General features: G+C 37.4%; 1 protein-coding gene across 2 annotated transcripts in view; it reads left to right on the top strand.

Moving 5' to 3' along the window:
- CCDC141 (coiled-coil domain containing 141) overlaps positions 1-2,661 on the top strand; it is a 167,179-nt gene extending 164,518 nt beyond the window's left edge. The window contains exons 24-26 of one of the 2 annotated variants that reach the window (XM_081051212.1): positions 836-920; positions 1,404-1,436; positions 1,608-2,661. In XM_081051212.1, the coding sequence (XP_080907338.1) occupies positions 836-920; positions 1,404-1,436; positions 1,608-1,616 (127 nt within the window). In that variant the 3' untranslated portion in view covers positions 1,617-2,661. The other variant, XM_081051211.1, reaches the window with a different exon arrangement.
- Positions 2,662-21,554: the final 18,893 nt, after the last annotated feature.

The raw sequence follows: 21,554 nt of genomic DNA, 5'->3' as shown, positions 1-21,554 counted from the left end.
ATCTTAGGTCATTCATAAAAATGCAAAATTATCATTTGGGCAACAGGAACAGAAAATGATTCAGGTTTGTCGTCACTTCTTGTATAGTAGAATGTGGGTATAAATAAACAAGTATCTAGAATATACGAAAGAAACAAATTGTTTGCTTTATAAAAAGATGCAGCTAAGTGCTCATGTTCATAGGAACCTTTTAGAAACACGTCAGTAACAGTAATAATCCAACTGCATAAGAGCATTATATAATTAGAAATCGTTTTCTTCTAATGAAATTAATTCATAAAAATGAAATGAACTCATTTCTCCCAGAAATGGTCTATCAGTACCTTCCTCTAAAATAGCACACTGGTACTCTCATGTGGATCTCATGGGATAAATGTAATGGGGCAGATGAGTCTCACTCCAATATAGACTCCGAGTCACAAGCTGCTGTTCCATAGCAGCTGAAAGAATGATGCAGGCCAAATAGGAGGGTGCCATTTCATACTCCACATAATGACCGTGAACAGATAGTGGCCCAGGGAGGTCAGATGGCCTGATTTGTTAAGAGTAGTTGGATATCTGAATTTTCATATGCAAATATTTCGGTTGATAAATGCTGTCAAAAAATGCAATTTTAAAAAAAAAAACATGCTCTTTGAATCAAGCACTTACTCTGGTCACCAGCTGCCAACCTCTACTTGAAAGGTAAACAGCCCCATTGGAATTTGCAGTAGCTGCAAAGGTCCTCCTCATACTAGAGAATATTGCAGTGGTAATGGGCCTGTTTGTAATGGTTATTACAAATTGGATATGATGTGAATAGTGATCCTGACTAAAAACTGACTCTCTGCTTCAGGTACAAGAAAGGCCAGAAATTGTCTGCCGATGGACACTTACAGGTTTTACACAAGGAGACGAGACATTCAGTGTTCATTCCGAAGGTATGCGGGGCAGATGCAGGCCTCTATGTGGCTCGGGCCCAAAACTCTAGTGGCATTCTCTCTTCCAATGCCATCCTCCATGTGACAAGTAACTGCAGGCCACCAATCGCAAGAATAACCTGGATAACGCTGTGTGTCATCTATGTTAGTGTGTCCCTAATGTACTGGCTACTCATACAGTGACTGTGGGATTGGCCCCCAGGGACCATTCTCAGGAGCCTAAAGGACAATACAGTTGTTTCTTTTCCTGCATCTTCTGCAAAGCATCCCCCCCCCCCACGTGTGCTTACATTCTGGTCATATTGCTTGTTTAACTAATACCATGGCTTGGGGAAGTTAGCCAGTTTTCTTTAATGCTTTAATCTATTTGAAGAGCTTGGTAAATTATTTGCAGTGGATAACGATACATTTTTGTATTCTAGAAAGAGATGTGTTCAATATAAACGCAGTAAAATTATGCTATGTTTATTCCTCCTAATTTAGGAGCATGCAGATCACGGCACACAACATAGAGATGTGAGTCCAATTTCAAATCTAGTTGTTTGAAAATTTATTTTTAATTGTACTCACAGAATCTCCTTATAGAATAACAGTAGAAATATTGAACTGAAGATGTAATGTTTATTATTGTATTAGGTGGTCTTTAATTTTGTTTTTCATGTCTCGATCTCATTTATTGAAATACAGTCTGTGTAGTTTCTACATGGCCTGCATTCCTGAATCTGAGGATGCTGCTGTAAATAATCACTCCTCATGCTGATCTCATGGCTTTGACGTTCGAGAACAAATGTATCCTCCAACTTTAAACGGAGTTTCAAATGTCCATCAACTATGCATGTCCCAGAGCAAGATGGAACTCAGGGTGTGGCAATGTACCAATATTGTTCCTGTCATTCCGTTGACATGTTTTGGGCAGCCATGTAGATGCAATTTCAACCAGTTCCTCCTGCTTCCAATCTTGATTGTGCCGCTGACCAGTTTTGCAGCCTATTGTAAGGCATCTCAGTGCCTCAGTTTCCCATTCAGAAAACGGGTTCATCATCTACCTCTTGGGCAACTGAAAGTTTTCATTTCATGTCCTATAAATATCTGGAAAATGAAAAGCACGCTATGAAGGTGAAGGGCACTTATGTTGATTAATGTAATCTGTCATAACATGGTCTCCTGCCCACTATTTCTCTTTCAGGTATTGTTTCTTTACAATATTAAATTAAAAGAGTGGTGTTAGTATGTGATCTCCAACTATTCCCATATTAGAAAATGATGTTTTATGAATTGGAGCTTAAATTCCATTCTAATTTCTCAAGATGACTTGAAATTAAATTCAGGAGGATCCATTCAGTGTGATCTAGGGGGAAACAATGTGTCATAAAATGACATAAGACAAATCTATCCTTTCTCATAATTATCACTTTAATATTGAAGAATGGTCTATGCTTTTAGGAAATATATTATTCAAAAAAGATCACCTTTTTGGCTCCTTTTAAAAATAAACGTGAATAAGAGAGGCATTTGTCTTTTAGATTTTAAACATCATCTTGTCATGCTAGGGAAAGTCATTAATTGAAAGAATAATTCATTATAGTTTTTTTGATGAAGGGAAGGAATTAATTATGTTGCTGTGAGAATGTCTGCAAATAATAAAAATATTTAATTGTAGTATATTCAAGTTGATATTAAGTTACTGAATGTTATCTGAAGATGTGAAATCTGTGGGTGAGTAAAAAGTTGGCATATTTTTTCTTGTGCTGCACATTCACTTTAATTAAAATATTAAATCTCTTAATTTTCCCCAAAATTTTGACAGAAACCTATTAAAAGTGTATGTATACAGCATCCTAGGGAATTCATAGTCTCTTAACTCTCCTATGCTTTTTGTCCAGTTTCAAGTATGTTGCATGTCTCACCTAACTGCTATTTCCACGTTCAAGCTAAAGAGTGAAACCTATTCATGTCCAAACAAGGCAGGTAGGACCAGGTAAAAGTTCTTGCCCCATCTCTTTCTTGTTAATTTAGTGGGATCTCCTTTCCCATTATATCAGCTTGGTTGCATTTGTGGTTTGGGGTTGTTGTTAGGGTATGGGAATTGCTGGTTTGTTTTACCTGTTGCATGCCAGTTAATGTTAATCCTCTGTGGAATAGGGTGGGATATTCATGTATTCATAGTGTATGAACAAATAAGGCATATAAAGCTCCTGATATACTTAATGTATGTATCAAATATAAGATTATGCATACAGAGATATAAATGTACATACATACATAGAGCTCAAATATTGGAAAAAAGCATTATGCTGATACTCAAGATATATTTCAGATAGCTGTCTGTATATTAGTGTCTGTCTCTCTATCTATCTATGTATCAATCTATCGATCATCTATCTATCTGTCATCTATCTACCTGCCTACCTACCTACCTACCTACCTACCTACCTATTTTTCTGGGGTATCGACTGACTGTCTAGTATTTCCCACAGCAGTGAAGAATAATTAGCTATTCAGTGTTTTGGTTTTATTTTAACTTTAAAGACTTAAGTATGATTTTCCCTTTAGTTGAGATTTCTGTCTTGATCAAAGAATTCTCCTAATGAAAGAGAACTAAAATTATTTTTAAAAAGGAAAAATGTAGGAAATTCAAATGGTTCTATTTTAAGATATATACCCTACCTACAAGTGGCTTAACTCCAGCTTATTGTTCCAGTTCCATTTGAGACACACAGCATCCCCCAGGAAGCCTCCTGACCCACACAGCAAGGAGATGTCCTTGCTGTGTGCACTGCCAACACCAGAGCTGCCCATGTCATGTCCCTTGATACATAGCATTGGAATTGCATGTGCGAGCGTCTGTCTCCTCTGGCTAGAGTGTGCGGTCCTTATCAGCCGCATTTTGACAGCCCTGTTCATCGTTATATTCCCAGCACGTAAGACATAGTCACACTTAATATTATATTTCTTGAATTGTTGTCAGAGGTAAACAGAGATAAACTTAGCTTGTTTTCCTTTCTTTGTTCCTCTCCCCCCCCCACTTTGGAGAGAGGGAGCTTTTGTGTGTGGGGGGGAAAGAGGGTGTAAAAAGAGAAGGATGTATTTATTTGACTATTCTTTTTTATTATGAATATTAGCCAGTCACAATCAGGTTCCAGCCATAAAGTATGTTTAAAACACTTTTACCTAATCTACAAAACTTAAGTGAGAACCCTCCGGATACCGTGGACGAGACCCTGATTAAAAATTGAAATTTAAAAATAGATGCTGGCTCTAGAGGTCAAAATAACACTGAGGAGAGAAGAGGCAATATCCAGGATCATTGTTCCAACATTTTAAAGCATGTGTAATCAGGCATAAATCACCTTCAGGTGTAAGAGGAGAACTGGGTGTCTGCCCTCTCAGTGACTGCCTACCTGCCAAAACGAGAATTTATGTACTTCTTTAGAAGACTGCACAAATCATCACTATTTTATTGTAGCTGGGGCTCAGTAATCTGGTTGCAAACAGATCTTATTTGGAACCAGTATTTTGTTCATACGTGTCAATGTTTTAAAAAAGCCACATCCAAGAACTTAGATTATTTGAATTCCAAATGAAGGAAGAGAAGAATATTGCATCGTGTTCCACTTTGTTTTTATTCATGACCGTTCCTTACTAGAAATTGCCATCTGAAGCCTTTTGACATTCTTGGTGTATAGATAGTGTTTTAAGGGTGTTCATGAAATAAGTTAGTTGAAGCAAAATATCTCCTCCTAGTACACTGTCATATTGTGCTTGTCAGTGCAAATGCCAAAGCACGAGAAACTGTTTTCCATTTATAATAAGCAGAATCTTGACTGCATCAGAGAGCCAAAAGACTTGCATTCACTAAATGAAACAGTGCTCTGCTTAAAGCAACAACAATTCATTTTCTCTGCTTTCATCACATGAGATGAAATTTGAATGTTATCAGCCGTGTATAAATTCAACCTCAAAAGAAAAGCACAAAGCTGCTAATTTGGCCTTTACCCATAAAACCCCACACCGCTGTTCCCGGTGTTGATGAGAGTATATAGAACATGAACCACCCATGACATGCCTCTAGATGAACAGTCTGATTCTGGAATTTGAACGCTTGGCCAGGTAGCTCTTCCTTTTGTTCAATGGCGATTTCCTCCTTTTTGTAAAATGGGAGGGTTTTTATTTTATTTCCTCAAAGTAGGAGGACTTATTTTTCCTCCTTTTATAAAAGAAGATTTAAAAATAATCTTTTTTATGTCATAAAATTAATACCCTCTCCTCCTTAAAGCACAAGGGAACAACAAGAATTCTAGAGACAAGAATGTTTGGGTGCATTTATTTCCATTTAGCACAATAAAAACCAGATGAAATTGAAACATACTTTATACTGTAGGAGTAACTGGAAAACACTGATCCAACCTGATTTTTCTTTAAATCAGAACAATAATATTTATATAATTTGAGGTTTTCAATCTGTATTCTGATGGCTCTCTACCATGGCATTTGTTTTCCATGTAGAACCCACTTAAATCAATACTTTTGAAATAATAGCTCCAGAGCTAGCTAATGAAATAAACTTTTCCTTTTGTCATTCAACAACTGTTCTCTTCCAAGAACTTTATTGATTCAAACAACTACAAAATGGTATTTTTATCTTATATTGGCATTAAAAATCATTTAATGAAACTTTTGAAGCTAAAAATTCAAAAGATAATATATAAAGAAACATACTTTATTCATGGCCAATGGTCTCTAAACCATAAGTATTCAAATGATGCCAAAAAGCCACGTTTCTCCATAATAAGTGTTATGCAAACTCACACACGAACAAGCTATTGGCAAACATAACAGTTGAAAATGCAGACAAAGTAGGAAGCCAGTTACCTGGAAGAATTAGAAAGGCTAAAACGCCCAACTGCTCTAAAGAGTCTTCTCTAAGAGCAGCCATTGCCATGTCACCCCTCAGAAGTCTGCCTTTGATTCACATTAATGCTGCTCTAGAAGATGCCTTTTAAGTGCATATTTATTCACTTCTATTGCTCTTAAGGGTGTCATAGAATTACTGATCAAATCCTGGTCTCTGTTATCACATTAAATAAGACTGTTCCTCCCCTACAAAACAAAACAAACAAAAACCAGTAGATTCTTATGAAGAAATGGGATATGTGGGAACCTGAAAGGTTTGGACTGCTGTGTTCCACTAAATGTTGGGAAATAAAGGACAGGAAAGGAAAAATATAGCACAGGAAAACATCAGGGTGTCAGCTTTGGAGTTCACCCTCTCTCTCTCAGAGTAAATATCATACGAATTCAGGAAATATATGTGTATGTGAGGAATAAATGTAAATGTATGTCGGGAGCCCCTTAAGAGGAAATCAGAGGCTACAATAACACGTCTATGTGACCTTTTTTCCCCACCCAATTAGAGGACTGTAGTTGGTTTAACAGGGTCCCAAGGTGGTTGCTAACTCCAGTGATTGGTATTCAAGAGAGCCAGAGAGATGAGGAGACTCGCGGGCAAAGTCCATGTGATGACAGAAGCAGAAACTGGTGTTGAGCAGCTGCTGCAGATCACACAGCACTAGAGGCTGCAGTCCCTCCAACGTGAGCAGAGACCATGAGGATCCTTTCCTGGAGATTTCAGAGACTCATTCGACACTGCACTGGAAGTCCTGCCTAGTGAATACGACAAGAAAAGGAAATGAAAGTGACACGTGTTGGAAAAGAAGAAATAAAACTATATTTACATATACCATGATTTTCTATGTAGAAAATCCTAAAGAACTTACCAAAAACTATTGGACTTAGTAAGTGAATATAGCAAGTTCACCAGAAGTAGGAGGCCTACAACAACCTACAAGTAGGTTGCATCCAGGAGAAAGGCAGGGAGTTGGCAATAAGTAAATCACGGCATCGTCAGAGGCGAAGGCAAAGGCAGGCTCATGAAGGTGTCCCTGTTCTGGATATTGGTCACAGACATCATGGATAGTTGTCCTCTAGTTGCAACATCACACACTTGATTTTTCTTGCAGCTTCCTGTGATATTTGGGGGATTTTTGAAAGAGGTGGATTATTGCAAGGGGACAGTGCTCATCAGAGCAAGGGATTACTTGATGTGGAACATAAATTTGGTCATTTGCTGGCCATTGTCATCATCAGCAGACCAAGAGAGAAAAAATAGAAAGACATTGTAATTGTAACATTGTAGAGCTGAGCATTCCCAGCAATAACATATTCATATGAGAAGAAAAGGAGTCCTTTTGGCCTCTGATGTCAAACCCCAGAGTGGTGATTTATCAGTTGGTACTCAGCTACACTGCTAGAATGAATGTATCTCTCATGGATAAGTAGTTTCCTATCAGCAAAGATGGGCTCATGCTGCCTGTATATTTCCAAGACTTCTTGGTAGAAACCAGAGCTAAAATATGTCAGACATTACATTATACTTTAAAAAGTCATCAGTTTCATAAAGTCATATCTTGGACGTCAGATAGAATTAAAAGATAGTCTATAAATGACTACTCTGGCACCTACATTTAACTGGAAGCTTTTCAGTAAAATTAATTGTTTTGTATTTTCTAAATGTTAACTGACTGTGTTTTCTTCATTTCTATGTTCTTGAAGGTAATTTTTGTTCAGATGTATGTATGTCATTTGTCCAAAGTCGAATGGCATTGTACACTATCACTTAAAAGAAAACTAACTGATGTACCACAAAAGCCAAATATTAAACTTGTATTTAATCAAACACTTTGTAAATATAATCATATGAAATAGCGGAGCACTGTTAAGACCCACCCAGGACTTACAAATGGATATGCAAGCAAAATACTCAATGTAGTTTTTGTTCAAACCTATAGAAGCATATTATGTAATTGACACAAATATTCATTTTCTATTGCAATTAAAAATGGATCATGAACACCATGAAGAATGACTTTATAGAATATACATGTGTGAGTTATGACCACAGTCTAAGGTACAGAGGCTGGTTTTCTTGGCATGAGTCCCATTGTTCTGTGTTCTGACTCTAACCACCAGAGGTAAAACTTCAATCATAGTGATGATGCCATCTCACAGAGAACCTCAAAATTAGGAAAATCTGTATATTTTCTTTAAATATGAGAAACTGTTGTTGGTTGGCTTAATCACAGTTTTGTAGCATAGAATGTCACATGTTATCAGTATCATTGTGAATTAAGAAAAACCATTTTGAGAGTTTTTGGATCTTGGTGGTGGTGGTGGTGGTGGTGGTGGTGGTGGTGGTGGTGGTGTGTGTACCTGTTTCTCAGAATGAATTCTTATTGGTATGAATCAGATAATATATAAAATACCCAGATGATGTATGATGTAATCAGGTGAGGAAAAACCCCCAGGTCCCCCAGGTTAATGGTACCAGTGCATGAGCAACTAATGGCCAAGAGTTAATGAAGAAATAGGCTTTTCTTATTTTAACAGTGGTGTCATATAGACATATAGTTATATGCATGCTACAAGATAAATTATTTAGCAAGAATTCCGTTTTTAAAATGTATACTTAAAACCCAGTATATTTCAAACAGGATTCCCAGAGAGCTGATAAAAAGGGAAAAATACGATTTATATATACATATATACATATATCAACTCCAAATATAAATCTATTTAAATCCCTCATAGGTAGCAATCCAAAAAAATTATTTATAAATAGAACTTAGAGGTTACTTTCTTAAGAGTATTAATAACATAAGTCACACTCAAGAAACAGCTGCTGATTTTTAATCCATTGTCTGTTGGTTTTGTATTTTTTGTATGAAGTACTGAATGTGGGTCCTTAAAGACAGACTTTTCTAGCTCATTTCTCAAGGTTATTAAAGCGTATATGATTACTGCAAGAATAAATGTTTTGTGTGTTCATTTCTTTTTTATTGCTAGTGGTTTATATATGCTGATAATGAAACATACTATTTCTAAGTACCTAGAAGCAATAGAATTTACTTGCCTGTTTCTTAGCTCTACTGGGAATTCTTTAAAATGTAATTTAACAATAAATTCCTATAAAGGTAATAAATTTAAACTGTTTATCTCATTCAACATTTTGCAGATAGGGGATATTTATTCGTGTATGAATATTGATTCACTAATGCTATTAATAAATGCTGTAAATAAATTGCTCTAATTCAAGAGGAAAAATCAACATGGGGGTTAATATTTGATAGGGAATATACTTCTGTTTCACATCCTATTACAAAATAGTGATCTGTTTAATGATCGGACAGTAGTCAAAGCAAGTGATGGCAGTTTTCTAAAGTCAAATGTACTGATTCCTCACGGTGATACTGAACTTATTTCTCCTGTACTTTCTCACCGTGTCATTAGTTTTAATGGGAAAATATTTAGGAGAGATGAAATAGTAAAGAATTTCCTTTGCCTGGTACTAAGTAACTAATTGTATACTGCATAAATAATTTAACCCAATGGTCATATTAAACATTTTTCAGGTTCATGAAACTGTGCTGATGAAATGTACTGGAATGAATTTCCATGTGACACCAATAGGAAATATTACCTAAGGCAATAAATAGGTGAGACTTGATAAAGACAAGGTGACAAGCAATAGCTATAAGCATATGAAGAAATAACACAGGGGGTGGAGGATGGCAACCCATTACCAGTGCTGAAGAAGAAAAGCAACACCACCACTCTGTGGTGTTGGCTTAAAAGAAATTGTGTCCTACTTCTTTCTCTATTCTGCTTTGGTGTAAACACACACACATATGCTTATATATTCACACTCATCCGCATATATCAACAAGCTCACAAGTGAATTGCATCTATATCTATATCCATAATGAATGTCCTCTGAACATCGTACAAAGACTTGCTTTGGAAAGTCCTGCCGGGCACCTTCATCAGTCTCCGTATAACCCTTCCACCTGAGAATCCTCAGGCTACCTTCAGGGAAGTTTCCTCCAGTTTTGTATGCAGGCACTGTCGTGAAAACCTCTCAGGTTTCACCTGTTTGAGCCTAGCAGCAAACTTTCAGATTGGTAGAAAAGAGGAACATTTCTCCATTGTGTGTCCACACTTGGCAGCCCTCCCTTTACTACCTGCTTTTCTTTAAATGAAGAGTTAATATAAAGTAGGAGGAAATAGTTTTCACAGCTGCTGTAGAACTATGCTGCCTAAAGAATAAGTTGCTATAAGTCCACTGCTTGATTTTATCTCGTGTGCCTTTTATAGCCTTCCTACCGAGGACCAGGAATGTCAGTGTCACCGAGGAGCTTGTTGAAAATGAAGAGTCTCAGATTCCACCCCAGACCTACTGAATCAGAATCTGCATTTAAGCAAGATTCTCAGGTCATTTTTATGCATATGAAAGTTTGAGACGCATTCTCTTAAAGAATTTGGTTTTTAAAGAGTTCAAGCCTTCTACGCAGTAATTTCAGAGCTGTGACATCTGTGTTCTAAATTTGTAAGCTTCAAAATGAAAGAATTCAACATAGAAACATTGAGATGGCAGATTTCAATAGGAGAAACAGTAAAAGAAGCTCAAGTGGTACGGACCACTCTGAAATCGGTAGAGTGCTGCTTGGAAATAAACTCAGGTTTAGACATCATATGTTTAACCAGACAGTTTTGACAATGTTTAGGCAATGCCACCAAGAATTTTGCAAAATAGAAAGCAGAAAAAAGTAACAAACTTTTATATTTGAAACCCACCATGCTGCAAAACTAAGCCTATTAGTGCCATAACAGATCAGGCAGATAAGGGCTACAATGCTGGTCTGTTTTAAAATATGCCAAAGATATATTCAGAATGAGAAAATATTCTTTGCATTTAGAACTCCTTTGGGGGGAAATCAGAAACCACTTGCAGGTACACTCATAGTTACATGCCCCACCAGTGAGCATAAATATCCAAGTCAATGCCAACGTTAAATGCCCTTTGGAAAGTTTAGCACTATGACTTCCCAGAGCATTCTAATTCAAGTGATGTAAGAACTTGAGTCATCGTGTGTTCACTTAAACATTTTACAGTAAATGTTACTAATCTAATTGTTAGAAGATTGTTAACATCTACTGCTGCCATTTCTATAGAGATTACCAAGAAAATTTTACTGTTTATGTTATTATTAGCATTAAAGTATATGTTTAATTCTATACACAGTAGAAAGTTTATGTGACTATTTTAATAACACTGACACACACTTAAAATGAGTACATTGATATTTTAATTATATAACATTAGCTGTGTACATTATCAGAAATAAATTATAACCAAAGGTTCATTTTCCTTTTAATTTTTAAACGATGGATATGTCTTTACATGAGTAATCTAGAATTGCCATTTGGAGATAAAATAGATGAGATGAGAACTCAGCCCCTCTACTGATGTTGCTCTGAGAAACTTGGAGTTATCTGAATCTTTTTCTAATTGGATAACCATGGGCTTTTTGTTGAAGGTCGTTCTGTACCTTTTTACAAGTTAATTGGAATCCTTAAACAGTACTTGTTAAACTAGTGGGACACTGGTTTTATAAAATATATCATGCATTTGAGCCTGTTTTAATCTTGCATTCATATAGAAATGAACATTTCGTTTTAAGGATATGGACTATTCTGTATTACCCCTCTTAAGTGTTACTATTTTAAGAGCTAAAAACCTAAATTCTAATCCTAGCTCTGCTATAGAAGAGCTCTGAGGATTTAGGCAATTAAAATCTCTGACCCTCACGTTCCTCGCCTGTGAATGAAGGTATAAATTAAATCACCTTTAAAAGTGCTTCCAGCTCTCCCTGATCTCTGAGGGATAGTAAGTACATAAGTGCATTCTTGGTTTTCTCATTAGAGCAGGCTGGAGATATTACCAAAGGGCTTCGTATTTGGGGGCCAAATGATCAAGAAGCCCGCCAAGTTTTAGAATAAAATTTAAAGAAAATTTCCTGGGAAGCAGAAGGCAGAAAAGATGAGAACTTTCTTTGCTGGTAATAGTACACCCCTTGGCAGTCATAAAAAATGTTGTTTTTATTCAAAAGAGAAGAGAAGAAAAATATTACTGCAGGACTCTAAATAGAGTCAGCTAAAAATCTGGAAGAGCCAAACACAGTCATGCTCTTTTTCAGCCCCCCAAACTGTTAGGCTCATAGCCCTTTAATGCAGAAATGCTGTTGGCAGTCTATGACTCAGTCGGATGATAAAATACGTAACTGAGAATATAGCACATAGTAGTTGATGAAAACTTATCCCTGTGTTAGAAAAGAGAAAGTCGGCCTAGCTCTTGTCGTTCTCTAGAGAAATGCAACCCTAGTGGAACATTCTCTTTGTGTGGAATAAGCGTAAAAATGTGTAGTGGCCTAACAGAACATAAAAAGTCATTTTGACAAGTTTAGCTGGTAGAATCCTGAAGAACTTCATAGGCAAGCAACCTCCAAAAAGTGTAGCACCAATATAGTTCTATCAACACATCCACCCACACAATATCTGCCTATAAGAAAAGCTCAGTACCACATTCAGGCAACTGAAAAATTTCAGTCTTTATTATATTGAAATGAAGTCAAATTATTTTTCTATTATCTCTTTTCAAATAAGCTTTTACATATTTATAATGCTTTCTTCTAAATGATTTGTATAAATTAGTGTTTTCTTTTAAAAAAATCTTTGATTTCACTTTGATCTACTTTAGCTCTCATTCTCCTGGAGAAACAACTGTCTTTAAGTCACTTTTTAAAATGATATCTTATTGCCTCCAGAGTAATTGCAAATAGAACACAGTTCATAATTTTCTTCTAAATTGAACGTAAGCCTGGGTAAAAATATTTCTTAGTGTACAACATATTCAGATATCATTTTCCTTGTTTTTTTTTAGATTTTTCATAGGTAGAGATTATGTTTAATTAACCATACATAACTAAAAGTAAAATCTGATTTTGTGAAATTGTAAATTCTGGTTTTCAGAGTAAATATATTCCTGAAAGAGAAATTATCTGAGCCTTGTCTGAGTGGCCACAACCCTGCCCACCCCATCCTGAAGACACACACACACACACACACACACACACACACACACACATTCTCCACCACCATGACTAAACCAAGGAAAATGAGAGGCAGGAACATTGTTATACAAGTCACGACCAAATAGAAGAGTAAAAATAGTATCTTAAGCTTTTAGAACCACCAGTTTTCAAAGTGAGCCAGAGGGCAGAGCAGCAGCTAAATTTTCAAATAGAAATAACTGCATCTTTCTAATCAGCTACCCTATGATAGAACCTAAAATTGTAGCAAATCATGACTTAATGTTTTATTATTTATTAAACAAGGGGAGGTATCACTGGTGTTTTTACTTGGGAATATGCTTATGCATATACTTAATAAACGTGTGCAATAAATATAGCTGACTTTTATCCTTTAATAGAATGCTTTTTTAAAAAATTCAACTTGTATGTACATTGAAATGTTCTGAATGGAAACTGAATTTTGCTTGGGTTTTGAGAAGAGTGTTCCATAGGATAGCTACTTACATACAGTACTTGGTGAAGTTATTTAAGGATGAGGAAAGCGTACTTTTCTCAATCATGGCACTACTAACATTTGGGGCCAGATAAATGTTTCTGTGGGGTGCTGTCCTATACATTGTAGGATTTTTAGAGGATTCCCTGGCCTCTACCCACAATATAGCATTAGCACACCCCCACCCTTGGTTGTAACAACACAGAATGTCCCCAGGTATCGCCAAATATTCCCGAGCAGAAAATCATCCCTGTTTGGGAATCACTGCTCTAAAGATACAAGTTTGCACATGCTTTTTCAGGATCGAATACTGCTGCTTCATTTTTCTAAATTTGTTCCTAATTTAGAAAATAAAATCCAGCAATGGATGTGGCCTTCACAAAGCAATTTTACTGTTGCCTTCTTCTTTAGTCTTTTCCTTTACCAGTTTTTTTCTTAAATGATTATCTTAGGTGGATTACTAAGTAGTTTTAGTTGAACGATTTGTTATGAGAACTACATTCTCAATATTCCACCCCTGGTGTAATGATGATGATGATTTTCCATCAAATATATCAAGTAGAAGCCCACAAAAATTCATCAGATTGTAGTATACATTCTTCCGGGTTTCGATAGGAAAAAATGTGGACAATATTTTTTGGTAAAGAGGCTACATACACTCGCAATCAAAGAATTCATGCTTAGTTCCAAACGTCATTAATATCAAGTCTGTTTAAATCTGTGCCTATAGCATAGTCTCCAAGAATGTGGCTTTAAATTCTGGAAACTCTTCCTCTGACAGATCCCCCATAGAGCCTGGCGTAATTTGGTAGATTAACAACAAGTTCCTCCTCCTGTCAAGTCCTGCTTTTCCCCTTCAATGTGAGGAAATTCGAAATTAACAAGATGACTACATTATTATATTCAGGATTCTTGAGATAAAATCACCTTTTTAGGTTTGTTTGTTTGTTTTTTTTTTACTTCTGCTTTGTTTTTTTGTTTGTTTGTTTGTTTTTTTCAGGGCAACTATTGGTGGTTGCTAGATGTTAGGGGATAGTGAAAACGCAGTAAAAAAAAATTGACATTGTTTATAATACTTCTGAAAATGAGCACATTTAAATATTCCATATGTGTGGCTTACATCACCAATTTCAAATATCTTTTTTCTTTTAAAGTACCAAACAAGATTCCAACATTCCTCGAAAGTCTTGGGCCTGCCCACCTCCAGGAAGGAGATGTGATTCCACAATTGCAGAATGTTTCTTGGTTCCAAGGTGAATTTGAAGTGGCACCTAGAGATGTTAAAGTACATCATGTGGTTTTACCTTTGTTTTCAGAACAATGTATCTTTTCTTCTCACTGAATTGTATTTCCTAAGTGTCTTGCTGAGGTAACCATACTTCTAAGGATAAACCTTTAAATGTAGAAATATGGATATTGTATACCTTATTGTCCTTTTTAACTTTTACAGCTACCACACCAAAATAATGACTACATTTGACATTTCTAATCCATACTAACATTCATGAAGGACTCAAATTCTCATTTCAGATTTAAGCCAGGTTTGAATCTCGTCCAAGGAGGCTAGTATACAAAAATCATCCATTTATCTCGGGAGTGACCATGACCCGTCATCAAGGAGCTACATCCAAAGTTGTTTTTTTTCCTCATTCTCTCCTCATTGTGTCATACACTCTAATTATCCCGAGGTACTTATTTTATTCTGGTCAAAAATGGCTGGGAATCCACACCTATTCAAATGCCTAAAATCTAAAGCACTGACAACACCAAACTCTGGCAAAGATATGGAGCAACAGGAACTCTGAATCATTACTGGTGGGAATGCAAAATGAATGATACAGCTACTTTGGAAGACAGTTGGTGGTTTCTTACAAAACTAAATGTACAATCCAGTAATCAACAGTCCTTACCTAAAATACCTTTGGGTATTAACCCAAAGAAGTTGAAAACTTATATCCACACAAAAATCTGCACCCAGATATTTATAGTTATTAAACCTTGGAATCAACCAGGATGTCCTTCCGTAAGTAAGTGGATAAACAAACTAAGGTATCATCCAGACAGTGGAATATTTTTCAGGAATAAAAAGTAATGAGCTACCAAGCCACAAAAAAGCACAGAGAAAACAAATGCATATTGCTAAATGAACAAAGTCAATCTTCGTGTGATTCCAGCTATATGATTTTCTAGAAAAGGAGAAAGTAAGGAAACAAGAAAAAAATCAGTGGTTGCCAGGAGTGTGGGGGAAGGGAGGAAAGGATGAATAAGTGGAGCACGGTTTTTTTAAGGCAGTGAAACTATTGTAGATACTGTAATGGTGGATATATGTCCACCATTTTACATTTGTGAAAATCCATAGACTGTACAACACCAAGAGTGAACCCTAGTATAAAGTATGGACTTTAGTTAATAATTTGTCAATATTGGCTTATCAATCATGACAAATGTACTACACTAATACAAGATGTTAGTAATAGGAGAAATGTTGTGTATGGAGGAAGACAAAGTATGGGAACTCTTAGTACTTTCTGCTCAATAGTCCTGCAAACCTAAAACTACTCTAAAAAATAAAGTTTTGTTTTTTTTTAAAAGTCTCTGAAAAGGAAACCTCTAACTTCTGAAGTGATTAAAAAGTGAAATCTAATCAAATTGTGGTTCTTAGGTATAAAATGGAGTGATTAAGTCTTTTAAAAGATTTTTACTAAAATATAGCTAACATACATTATTATGTTAGTTTCAGATGTACACCATAGTTATTCAACATTTACATACCTGAAGCAGTGATCACCATGATAAGTCCAGTAACCATCTGACACTGTACCATGCTATCACATATTATTGACTATATTCCTTATGCTGTACGTTACATCCCCATGACTTATTTGTTTTGCACCTGGAAATTTGGACCTCTTATTCCCCTTCACCTTACTTTTTAATTTTAATTTTTTAATTTGGACCTCTTATGTCCCTTCACCTCCCTTTTTAATTTTTCAATTACAGTTTATATTTAATATAATTTTGTACTAATTTCAGGTGTGCAATATAGTTAGTGGTTAGACATTTATGTAATTTAAGAAGTGATACTCCTGACTGATCTAGTACCCATCTGGCACTATACATAGTTATTAACATATTATTGACTCTATTTCTTATGCTTTACTTTATATCCCCATGACTATTTGTAACTACCAATTTGTACTTCTTAATCCCTTCACCTTTTTTACCCTGCCCCCCAACACCCTCTCATCTATCGCCCCAATAAATTTAGTGCTCACCTGACATCATACATATTTATTACCATATTATTGACTATATTCCTTATGCTATACCCTACATCCCAATAACTACTTTGTAACAACCAATTTGTACTTAATAGCTTCCCCCTATTTTTACCCCCACCTCTAAGCCCCCTCCCAACTGGCAATCATCAAAATGTTCTCTGTATCTATGAGTTTGTTTCAGCTTTTTGTTTGTTTGTTTGTTTTGTTATTTAGATTCCATATTTAAGTGAAATCAAATTGCATCTATCTTTCTCTCTCTGACATATTTCATTCATCACAACACCTTCCAGCACCATCCATGCCACCGCAGATGGCAAGAACCCATTTCTTTCCATGGCCGAGCAATATTCCATTGAATATTGACTACCTGTTAGGAGCTACAAAGTGATCCATAGTTGTTTGCTGCCTGTACTAAAGTTGGAGGCACATGGGAAAGGCCACACTGCAAACTGAGGACTTCTGCCACAAGTACCACGCCTGGGGTAGCTCTGTAAAAAGCCAGGACACCACAAGCCTGCTGCCACCTGCCAACTCCATTAAGGTTCAGCCACTGATAAACTCTCATGCTGTATGCGAGTTAGGTGAGGCAGGGTCTCAGGGATTCACTAGAATGGGAAGAGTTGTGGTCAACAGGTTAATGTAGACTCTGGTTTGGTGCCAGTGATGAGCCTGGAGCAAAAGTCTCAGAGCACACCGAGGCCTATCGCCACCCACCTATGCACATGGACTCTAATACTTTTCCAGAAAGAGTGTAATTCGGGCAGGGCTAGTTGATCACCAGAAAGTGCCTCCGGTGTTGGGTGAATTGGGTAGGGTATTGGGTGGGGTAGGATCTCAGCGAGTCAGCAGGGTGAAGCAGGGGAGCTCACCAAGCCAATCAGATTCAGATTTAGCCATAAGTGTAAGGGGAGGGCTCAAACAGGAAAGATTGCTGCCATTTGCTGGCTGCTCAGGAGTGGGACCTCCCACAGGAAAAACGATGACTGTCCTCCAGCCCTTGCTATGAAGTCACCTCAGTTTGCCCCCCATATGCCTCTAACATCCCCAAGTCACCTTCCCTCCACTCAAATCCAAGGTTAGTACCTGCGAGCGAGTGCATCTGTGCGCGGGCTATTTAAGAGGATGTCTGTGTTTCCAGCAGCCTTCTATCCCTACTGGATGGTCAGAATCCCCACTATTTTCACTGCCAGATGTTGTGGGATTCCTCTTCCCAGCACCAGTACTCCATGCTGCAGTCTCTCACACTTCCGGGGGGAAACTTTGCAGCTGAGATAGCCTTCCTGATTGTCAACTACCACACGGAAGTTTGCGGCCCATTTCACATCTTTGCCCTTCCTACCAGTATTGACTTGGCTTCTTCTTTATATCCTTACTTATTTGTAATCATTTTCCTCTACTGTTATTGCACATGGGATTTGGAGTCCCTCAGGGTGACAGCAGAACTTACAAAAGTGAGACTGATGTTGTCAGTGAATGTTGATGAATGACCTCAAAGACTGGAGGAGAAAAGAAGAAAGTGGTAGCCACGAACCTTAGCTTCAAAGGTACAGCAGACTTTGTACATGAGTAAAAAAAGTAAATGTCTAGAGGTGGTAACCGAAAGCTAGGAAAGCCAGCCATTGGCTGTGTGTGCACTAAGCAGTTTTCACCAGGTGAGGCTGCAAGGAAAGCAGCATCCTCCAGAGAGAATGCATTTCAGCTGAGGCAAGGAGGTGGCAGGAGCACTGTAAAAAGACCCATTATGTGGAATGTTTGTTACAGCTGAATGAAGGCTTCAGAGGGCTTGGGGAACATAAAGTCAAGTTCAAGGGAGGCAGACACCAAAAAGAAAGAAAGGTTTTTTCCAGAAGGCTCATTTCCTGCCTCAACTGTCTTATTTATGTAGGTGATGATTGTAACTAGTTTTTGTCAGTGTTGGAATTTTTTTTTTTTTTTTTGCTCTTTATAAAAGTAATACATGCTTGTTGCACACAAATAATGTAACAAAACACTTCAGTATACTAGGTCTCTTTCCACTTATATTTCCCCTGCATTTAGATCATTCCCCTAATATGGACCTTTCAAGCCTTTGGTCACTTGTGGGGACAGAGCCCCAGAAAGCAGTATCCAGGCTCTCGGCCTCATGTGGAGAGGTGCTGGCTCGGATGGTGGATGGCCGTCAGCTGTGGCTGATTGGCCATCAGCTGTAGCCATTGAGCCATTGGTCACTGATATAACTGGAGCGGCTATGGAGGGGAGCCGAGGAGAGTAAAGGAGGAGACTGAAGGAGAGTAAGGAGAGTCGAGGAGAGTTGGTCGGTTGGCAGCAAAGCGGACAGCAGGTTGCACTTCGTGTAAACCCAGCCTCCAGTGAGACCATAGTGGTATGACTTCCTTACCTATGGCTCCGTGGGTGTTCCTTTTTGGCCTCACCACGTCCTGTGTTCTTATGTGGGGAGCAGAGACCCCGCAGGCCACCCCGCCGGACACGCCGCCCGACATCATTTTCATCCACAAATAGTAGTGTAAGGGGGTGTCTTTCATGGAGAAAGTTTTTCATTTGCTATTTGTTTTTTATTAACTAGATTTTGTTTCATTTTTTATTTCACAACTAGTTTTGGATACACTACTATAATAATTAGTGTTTTTAAAAATGAAAGTCATATATGCTCATGGTGAAAAGTTAAACACTTCAGACAGGTAATATTAAGACAGGTAATAATAAGGTAAAATTAAGTTTTTCGTTTTTTTTATTTTTTTATTTTTAATTAATTAATTAATTTGGGGGGGGATATATTGGGGGACAGTATGTTTCTCCAGGACACATCAACTGCAAGTCATTGTCCTTCAATCTAATTGTAGAGGGCGCAGCTCAGTTCCAAGTCCAGTCACTGTTTTCAATCTTTAGTTGCAGGGGGCACAGCCCCCCCATCCCATGAGGGAGTTGAACTGGCAACCTTGTTGTTGAGAGCTCGCGCTCTAACCAACTGAGGCATCTGGCCACCCCTCCGGAAGCTCAGCAGCAGATCGTTGTCTTCAATCTAGTTGTGGAGGGTGTAACTCACTGGCCCATGTGGGAATCGAACCAGCAACCCTGTTGTTCAGAGCTCGTACTCTAACCAACTGAGCAATCGGCTGCCCCAAGTTTTTCATTCTTGCCTTGAGAAAGGCCCAACTATCTAAAGGAAATCACTCTTAACAGTTTTTCTTCTGTATTATTCCAAAAGTTTACTATGAATTTTCATTAAATAAACTTGTAATGGGCATCTTCTGTCTAGTACAGGACGGTATACCAGAAGTCAGGAATTTAAAGGCCAACTAAACAAATTTTGTTGCTTAAGAAATATACAGAATTTACAGCTCAGGGGGTTAATCAGGCAATACAAGGAAACAGCAAAACATACAAACAACAAGTAAGAACAATGACTGAAATAAACAGTTGTCATCGAGAATAACATACACTGCATATCATTTTGCAACTTGCTTTTCATGTACTGTCGCGACCATCTTTCTGGGGCAATATATGCATCTAACTCATTATTTGTAATTGCCAAATACTATTCATATCATGGTTATACCATAAAACATTCAACATTACCCTCTTGATTGACATACAGGTAGTTTCCAAATTTTTTCTTCTTCAAACAATAAAATAAGCCACTTTATACTCATACCTGTATGTTTTAAGGCATTTGACGCTTTACTGACATATGGATGCAAATATTTCCCTCAGCCTTTTGAATTTGACTAGGGTAGACTGTGCCATCCAAAATTATTTATTTGGTGAATTGTTCATTCTTATCCTTATGGCATCTGAGTTTCCAGTGATGCTTAAGATAATTTCTCCCACCTGTAGGTTCCACAAATACTTTCCTATATATTGTTATAATATTTTATTATGCTTTATACTTTTAGATATTTAATCCATTTGGGATTTATTTTACATAGTATGAGGTAAAATTTCTTATGAATAAATATCCTATGATACCAACACCATTATAAATTAAATTATCATAGATTGATTCCTCAGATTTGCTCTGATCCATTTATGGATACTCTATTCTATTTAATAATTTATTTTTATATTACTGTGACAATAGCTTACAGTTTGATTGCTGTAGTTGTAGAGCAAGTTGTAATTTAAAGTAAGGCAAGTTCCCTTTCACCATTATTCCTTTTTTTTTTTTTTTTTAATTGGGGAAAGGGAACAGGACTTTATTGGGGAACAGTGTGTACTTCCAGAACTTTTTTTTTTCCAAGTCAAGTTGTTGTTCTTCCAATCTCAGTTGTGGAGGGTGCCGTTCAGCTTCAAGTTGTCCTTTCAGTCTTAGTTGTGGAGGGCGCAGCTCAGCTCCAGGTCCAGTTGACATTACTAGTTGCAGGGGGCCTTGTGGTTGAGAGGACCCACTCCAACCAACTGAGCCATCCGGAAACTCAGCAGCAGCTCAGCTCAGCTCAAGGTGCTGTGTTCGATCTTAGTTGCAGGGGGCGCTGCCCACCATCCCTTGTGGGACTCGAGGAATTGAACTGGCAACCTTGTGGTTGAGAGCCCACTGGCCCATGTGGGAATCGAACCAGCAGCGTTCGGAGTTAGGAGCATGGAGCTTTAACAACTTGAGCCATCGGGCCGGCCCATTATTTCTATTTTTAAAAAGCTGCCTGATAGTCTGTTGTATTGGTATAAATATTCCCTATTGGTAGACATGTTATTTGTTTCTAGTTTATATTTCTTACTAGAGATTCCTAGAACAAGTGTTTTTTCATCACTTAATGTAATTCTGTGTTGAGTGGAGAACAAAAGCCACACATTCATGTGTCTCTGATGTGCTTTCGGCTCACTTATTAGGAGGTGATTCTCGTGCACAGATGTATTACACACACGATTCAAATTCATA

This window comes from Rhinolophus hipposideros (assembly GCF_964194185.1).
Source record: "Rhinolophus hipposideros genome assembly, chromosome: 6".
NCBI classification, from domain to species: domain Eukaryota; kingdom Metazoa; phylum Chordata; class Mammalia; order Chiroptera; family Rhinolophidae; genus Rhinolophus; species Rhinolophus hipposideros.
Note: the sequence above shows the minus strand (reverse complement) of the source record. Positions and strands in the feature narration are given on the sequence as shown.